General features: G+C 63.7%; 2 protein-coding genes across 2 annotated transcripts; one reads left to right on the top strand and one right to left on the bottom strand.

The window, feature by feature from the left end:
- Positions 1–189: 189 nt before the first annotated feature.
- On the top strand, positions 190–466 carry EMIHUDRAFT_215419 (hypothetical protein; the record flags this gene model as incomplete). The annotated part of the gene is made up of 2 exons (XM_005763032.1): positions 190–282; positions 368–466. The coding sequence occupies 2 exons, from the start codon at positions 190–192 to the stop codon at positions 464–466; spliced, it is 192 nt and encodes a 63-aa protein (XP_005763089.1).
- A 3,306-nt stretch (positions 467–3,772) lies between these two features.
- On the bottom strand, positions 3,773–4,024 carry EMIHUDRAFT_59591 (hypothetical protein; the record flags this gene model as incomplete). The annotated part of the gene is made up of 1 exon (XM_005763033.1): positions 3,773–4,024. A coding segment is annotated over one exon (252 nt), but the record flags the coding sequence as incomplete, so codon positions are not given.
- Between the last annotated feature and the right edge of the window lie 3,392 nt (positions 4,025–7,416).

Genomic DNA, 7,416 nt, shown 5'->3' on the forward strand with positions numbered 1-7,416 from the left:
AGAGGGCGCCGCCGCCGCCGCAGTGGCGAGGGCGGCGGCAGCGGACACACCGGCCGCCGCCGCCGCCTCTGCCGCCGCCTCTGCCGGCGTGGACGGCTCGGGCGGCGATTTGAGCGGTCTGCTCCTCGTCCTCGCCGTGTCTGTGGCGAGCTCGTGATCATAGTCATGACAGGTCTACATACACTCGGAATGACCGCCATAGTATCACAACAGGCGAGCTCGTACGTGATCAAGTACGGAGAGACGCTGCTGCCCGTGGTGGCGGAGGGCGACTCGCTGGCGGTGCAGGCGCGCCGCCTGAGAGGAAGAACAGATCGTTAGAGCTGCAGTCAAGATGGATGAGTCTTGTGGTTCGCTGGCGGTGCAGGTGCTCGCGCCGCTGATGGTGGTGGCGGCGACGGGCTTCAACTGCTGGAAGTGGTGGCAGCGCTCGCAGGAGGACCGCGACTTTGGCGGGCTGATCTAGCGGAAGCACCGCTACCGCCACCGCTGGTCGCCTGTTTTTTCTTTGCATAGGGCCAGGGGGGCAAAAGCATGTCGACGCACCGTTTGGTTGACGTACGCATCGCGACGAAGGTGTGAATGTGAAATCTCGCCGTACTAAGTGGCGTTTTTCAAAGGAGCGTCGCGCGGGGATACAGTATGGGACCGGGGCTAGGGTTATCGGAGGTGGAGTCATTACACTGAAAAACACCATATACGTGCGCGGTTCAAAAAACGGGCCCCCCAAGGCTCTAGCAGTGGCTCTGCCGGGGTCGGGCTATCTCCAGGCGCCATAATGATGTTGACGAGCTGGCCAGTTGGCGACGTTATATCATTCCCACTATGCCACCGTCGCACATCCCCAACTGCAGCAGTGGGAACGCGACTTTGGCGGGCTGATCTAGCGGAAGCACCGCTACCGCCACCGCTGGTCGCCGGCTTTTCTTTGTATAGGGCCAGGGGGGACAAATTGCACACCAACTTGCGCTCTCTTCACCCACGTCAGAACTCTACCCTCGCGCTCTCTCGCGCGACAGAGACACCGAGCGTCTAGTACGACGCCCGCCTTTTCCTCCCACGGCCGCGGCCCCCCTCTCCCGCATTTTCCGTGGCGGCCTCCTCATAGCAGCGCCCGCAGAGGGGGTTTGCTGGATCGCCGTGCCCTCGGCGCTCGCACGAGCGATGCGTCCAGAGATTGCACTTGCCGCAGAGCCACGCCGGGGTCTTGGCCTGAAGCTGCAGCAGCGCCAAATCGATGGCGCCGGGAGGATGCTCTCGACTGCGGCATCCGGGCTCTTCTGCGCCTCCTCAAGCAGTTCCTTTAAGGCCCCCCCCGCCCTGGATTTATAAACGGAAGCCCCCCCCCCCCCCCCCTCGCCCGGTGTGTGCTGCAAGCGTCGCGAGTGCTGCAAGTGTCGAGTGCGGCGTCATCACGCCTTCACAGGGTGGCACTGCGAGCGGAAGCATGAGGCACCACCCTTCCCGCACAGCTTGCAATGCATCGTGGCCATGCACTGGTTGGCGCGTCCCCCCTTGTAGCAGCGCCACTGCCTCCGGCCGTAGACATCCTTCGAGTCGCCATGCGTCGGGCAAACCACGCAGATCAGGTCGCCCTGCTGCGCCTCCTCTGCCGCCGCCTCCTCCTCCTCGACCTTCGCCGTCGCCGCCTTCTGCTTGAGCTGGTACAAGAGTCCGCCGCCGCCCGCGTGGCCGACCGACAGTGAGCGACCAGCAGTCGATGAGTTTCCACCTAAAACACCCCGAGGCGGTGGCGAGAGGGGCAGTGTCGGCTGTGGGCGCGCAGCCTCCAGCTTGTCCTGCAGCCGAAGGGTCGGGGCCCCGCTTGTCGCCGAACTTGCACACGGTGTGCCCGCCCCACGGGAGGCCAGCCTCCTCCTCCCCGCGGCGCCGCTTGTCCCGTGACGCCTCGCCTGCAGACCGCGCGCGCGGACATAGGGCGAGGTGGGCGAGGCGGTGGCGACATGGCGAGGGCGGGGGCGGCGAGGGCGAGGGGCACGCGTTGGAGAGGAGGGCCCACGCGAGGCGGTGGCGATAGGGTGATCTCGGATGGGGAAAGTCTTGGGGAGCACGCACCTCCACGCGACTGGCTCGCCTTGAGCATCTTCTCCACCTTGCCCGCCACAACGAAGCACCGGAGAAACCCCTTCGCATCCTGCAGCGAATAGCTCTGCGTCAGATTCGCCTTGTCCTCGAAGGAGACCATGCTGTAGATCGACGCGTGCTCCAGCTGGCCCTGCTCGACCAGTGCAGCCACGATCGCGCCAAACCTGCACCGCACCGCGATTGGGTGGTTCTCCCCGATGGAGTCGAACGCGTCGAAGTTGTCGCTGCTCCGAGGCACGTAGCGCACCGAGCTGGCGCGCAGCAGGACGTACTCCGGCTTGAACCGCTCGAGGCCGCACGCCTTGAGCCCCTCGGTGGCGCCCTCGATCGAGAAGCCGTACTCGTCCAGCAGCACAGCGCAGAACGCCGGGCGCAGGTAGATCTCGATGTTGAGCCACTTCATGTGCTCGAGCAGCGTCGCCGGGATGGTGTCGATCATCTCCAGGTAGACGGGGATGGCCGCCTCGACGAGCGCCTCGTGCTCCGCCGGCTCCAGCTCCGACGTGGCCGTGCAGTGCGACAGCGCGTCGGTGAGGGACGCCACTGAGTACGTCCAGCACGCGCGCGCTCCGTCGGTCGCCGCGAAGAGGTCGGAGGCGAAGGCCTTGACGGCGTCCAAGTTCACTTCGACGCCGTACTTGTACTCGTAGGCGAGGAGGAGCGCGGTGGCGAGCGCCCAGATCTGGCAGGCCGGGCAGCGCTTCTTGAGGTGCGATAGGATCCTCTTGGTGGCCGCGTTCTCCTCGCGCAAAAGAGACTCGCGGAAGAGGTGATTGGACAGTTCGGTCTCGATGACGTGCGTGAGCTTGTTGTCGATTGGCAGCGGTGAGCACTTGTCGACCAGCTACGTAGAGTACAGTGTCCAACGAGAGTGCGTACGTTCTCGGGGAAATTTGTTTTTTGCGGGGTGTGTCCCCAGACTGTCACACGAGTCTCGTAGCGCTACTAGTACCCGCTACGCGCGCCGCTATAGAGCCTCTAGACGTAGACCGCCACCGCGCGCCAGCGGAGGGTTCACGCCTCCTTGTTGAAGGCGCCCTTGGCCTTGGAGACCATCTCGTCCAGTTTGAGCGGAAGCAGCTCCTATGCCACACCATACAGGAGACGTGTGAGAGGCGCCGCACCGAATGGCGCCCGCTCCTGCGAGGCGTGGGGTGGGTGGGGCATGCCTCAATCTTGGCCATGATTGCGTTCAGCCCCGAGGCCGGGAAGGCGGTCGATGGCGTGATGCCACCCTCAATCACCGGGAACACCCGATTGATGAACACGCCCGGCGCCGGGCCGTCGGGGCCGTCGATGAAGGATTGGAACTCTTCGGCGCTCAAGGGTTGGGAGGCTTCCCAGATGCAGAATATATCGTCCTGTGGCATGAAGAGACGGGCGTCGGCCGACGCGCGAGCGGTCGCTGTGGGGTGCCGGTCGGGGCCTTGTGCGAGGTGCCGGTCGGGAGGAAGCAATGGTTGTGGACGCCGTTGGCGCGATTCTTAGCGGCGAGGTCGGCCCAGTTGGCCTGGTCAGCGAACTCCCAGAAGGACTTGTGCGCATTCTGGTCCACAAAGGAGTGGTGCACCCAGAAAAAGCTGCCCGTTGACCTGGCGGGAGTCTTGGGCAGCGTTGGCCACGCGGATGGGGGCGTGAGCCCAGAGGGGAGGACCCTGAAAGCCTTGTTGATGAGCGCGCCCCCAGCAGGGCTGTTTGGGCCATCGATGAAATTTTCGAACTCCTGCAGCGACATCTTTTCTTTGCACTCCCACAGGCAGAGGATGGGTCCCTCGGGCTCGGAGGGGAGGAAGGCGTGGCCGAAGATGCCCGCCGCGTGCTGCGCCTTGGCGACATCCTTAAAATTGAGAGACTTCATGTTGGCCCACCACGCCTTGGCGGCCCGAGGCTTGAACGTGTGATACACAGCGTAGAACGTCGGTTCGCCAGACATCAAAGGCGACGCCGCCCGCGATGTCGCGAGCGGCGAGCGCGCCGTCGGGGAGCGCACCGTCGGGAGCACCAACGAAGAGGCCAGTGCGAGCAGTGGCAGCATTGCAAGCTTTTTGATCGGTGATGAATTCCGCTTTCGGTTACGGACACGTGCGCTTGATGAGACAGTTGGAATTTTCTGGCCTTAGAACGGCAAGGCCACCCATGTTCGCTGCGTTTGATTGTCTGTTGATCTCTCTCTCAGATGTTTGCTCTCGGCCGAACATGTAAGTATTCTTGATAGAAACCACGACGACACACTCACACACACCAGTCGACTCGCATCGGTTGCCTCCATGAACGGCACACACACACACACACACACACACACACACACACACACACACACACACACACACACACACACACACACACACACACACACACACACACACACACACACACTGACGCGATCCACGCAGGCGTAATTTCTGACGGCCGACCGTCAGTGCACGGAGTTGCCCCTTGCTTCTCCGACTGCCCCGGCTAGTTCCCGGGTTTCGCGGGAGTGACCCCTGCGTCCCCCGAGACCTAGCGCGGGTGGATTGGAGGGGGGCTCGCTGCAGGGAAGGGCTGTGTAAGAAGCCGATTTAGGCTGAACAAGCTTTTCCTCTCTCTCGCACCCCGTCTCTTTTCCTTTCCTTTTTTCTCTACAGCACCCTCTTTTTTCCTCTCTGTTTTCCCGGGGAAACCATCAAATTTTCCGGGCTCTGAGCCGAGTCTGAGGCTGGTTTGGGCCCAAAATCAGCCAAATCGGCAAAATACCGGGGATTTTGCGGGTATACCTGGAAACCCCCGGGTATACCTGGAAAATACCCTGCGACCGCCTGGGTATCGTGCCGATTTCCTCAATTTTGCCTCAGATTTTGCCCCAGACCAGCTCTCAGACTCAGGGAAACTCGCGAGTTTCCAGAATGGAGCACCAAACACCCTCTGTTTTCCCTGGAAATTTCCGGAAACGCAAAGTGCTGGGGCCCCTCTGTTTTCCTTTTTGTTTGCCGGAAAAGCTTGTGCAGGCCAAATAGCCGATCCCCGTAGTCCGCCCCGCTCCTCCCCATCGGGCCGCATGAGCGGCCACGCCTCGCAGATTCGTTTTCGCGCCTGGGTCAGGCGCGCGGGGCATCCCCCGGGTCGCTCGACCAGCGATCCGAAGAGTGGCCGCTATGCGAGGGAAAGAGCGGGGCCCTGTTGTCGCCCGTGAACGGCGTGCTCGCAAAGGTACCCCCCAAAACTGTGGCAAATCATGCCGCCGCACTGCGCGCCGCCCGCCTGGGAGGAGATGCTCTCGCCTGCGACGTTCCATGCGACGGACCACGGCTGGGACTTTGGCGGCCAGCATTCGCACGTCCTGCGGCTGCCCGACATCCTGAACCACATCGCCCATCTGGGCCTGCGCCCACAGAGCGTGCGCGTCGCCGACGTGTGCCACAAGAACATGACAGCGGAGAAGGGCCTCGGCTCGGAGCTCGACCAGTGGAAAGCCGCGTGCGAGTCCGAATCGCGCAAGCAGACCTGTCACGGCGCAAAGCGCACGGCGACAGCGTGCACCTCCGCCATGACCTCCTGGTCCGCGCCCGGCATCCTTGTGCGGACCGCGCAGAATCCGTGCAAGCTGCCCTACCGCCTCGTTGACGGCGCTCATCGCCTGTGCAAGCTCAAGCGCGAGCTGCTCGACACCACCGGCACCGCGCGGCGTGCCTCCGCCCCGTTCTACGTCCTTGCAGAGGCGGACGCGCTGCACATGCTGACCAGCGCAAGGCAAGCGCGTCGCGAGCCGCTGAGCGTGAGTGAGGCGGTCTGCATCGGCTGGTACCTTCGCGCCGCGCAGCTGCGGCTGCTCGGCCGCGGCGCCCACGGCGAGGTCGTGCTCGCTGAGCGCGGCGAGGAGGTGACGTGGCTGGCCAGATGCATGGGTGCGCAGCGCAACGGCACCAGCGCCGGCGTCGCGGCGCGCATGGGCTGGCACCTGCACAGCGGGCACAGCTCGACGTACAGGCCCGCGCTGCGAAAGGGAACGAACTGCACGGCGGGAATGGAGTGGTTGGCCGGCGTGGCCACGCGCATGGGCGACACCCCGCAAGCCCCGTGCGTGTACCGCGGCACCAAACGTCTGGGCTTCTTGCTTTCTCGGCACCTGAAACCTCGCTCCGACGCGGGCGAGCGTAATCTGGCTTCTTGCGGCGGCGGGGGCGAGCTTGTCTAGCTAGCTTGCGCGGTGTATGTAGCCTATCGGCCGAACAGCTCGGGCCCTCAGCCCCTCACAACAGCTGTGTGGCTAGTGTATGCATTGAGTCGTGGATAGGGAGGGAGCGGACGCTGAGTTGAGGAAATCGGAGGACGCGACCCACTTCGCCACAGACGGTCCCGCGCCTCGCCACTATGACGGCGACACGGCCGCAGCTCGTGTGCGTGTCGCCGTCTTTGTCCGGAGTGAAAAGTCCAACGCGCTCGTCGGTGACGGTGTCCTCCAACCTGCGCCGCGCTCGGCGAACCTCGACAGCGCCTTCGGTGGCACGCATCTCTTTGCGCCTGAAGCCTGGAGAGCAGCTCCTCTGCTGCGCACACACTCTGCACAGTTGGCACAGCCTACTGTGCGGCTGCCACAGCTCTGACAGCGATGGGCTCGCCCTCACTGGCCCTCAGTCACTTGTGCTGCGGCTTGTGTGAGCGACACTGCTCGGCGACTGCCGGCACACTGTGAGACCATGGGTGTGAGGTTAAACCACGCTACCAGCGCTTGGTCACATCGGCCCCGAGGTCAGATCCTTCTACTCTGTTGATGACAAGACTTGTCTACTGGCTGGAGCCGAGCAGGAGGGCCCAGCGCACAACCCCTGGTCAACTCAGGGTCCACACCCCGTATATCATATAAACGGTGGCGCTCAGATTGTGTTTCTCTTGCGCTTCGCGCGACATGGTTGTGTTGTGCTCTGAATCGGAGTCACGAATTTAAAGATTTGCCCGTTTCAGCGAGCATACAAGTGCTCACCAAAAGGCAAGCTTGGTCCGTCCAGTTCGCAGTTGCGCGATGGCCCCCCCGCCCCCCCCCCCCCCCGCGCATTCGCCCGATTAATCGCAACCCACATGAAACACTCTCTCCTCCTTATCAGCTAAACGGCCGCCATTCGGGCCTCCCGGCCTGCTGCGGCGGTGCGGCCGGTTGAGGCCGGGCTCGGCCCTCGAGCTCGGCCCGGCCCGCGACGGCTGGCCCGTGGCCGCCGACGAGCGCGCTCGCGCTGCTCGTCAAAATGGCGGCGGTGGCGATTGCGGCGACGGTCGTTCAGTCGCTCAGCGCTCAGGCGTCTGTCGTCTGTCGTCTGTTGTCGCATGCACACGCGC

The sequence above is a fragment of the Emiliania huxleyi genome (assembly GCF_000372725.1).
Source record: "Emiliania huxleyi CCMP1516 unplaced genomic scaffold EMIHUscaffold_65, whole genome shotgun sequence".
NCBI classification, from domain to species: domain Eukaryota; phylum Haptophyta; order Isochrysidales; family Noelaerhabdaceae; genus Emiliania; species Emiliania huxleyi.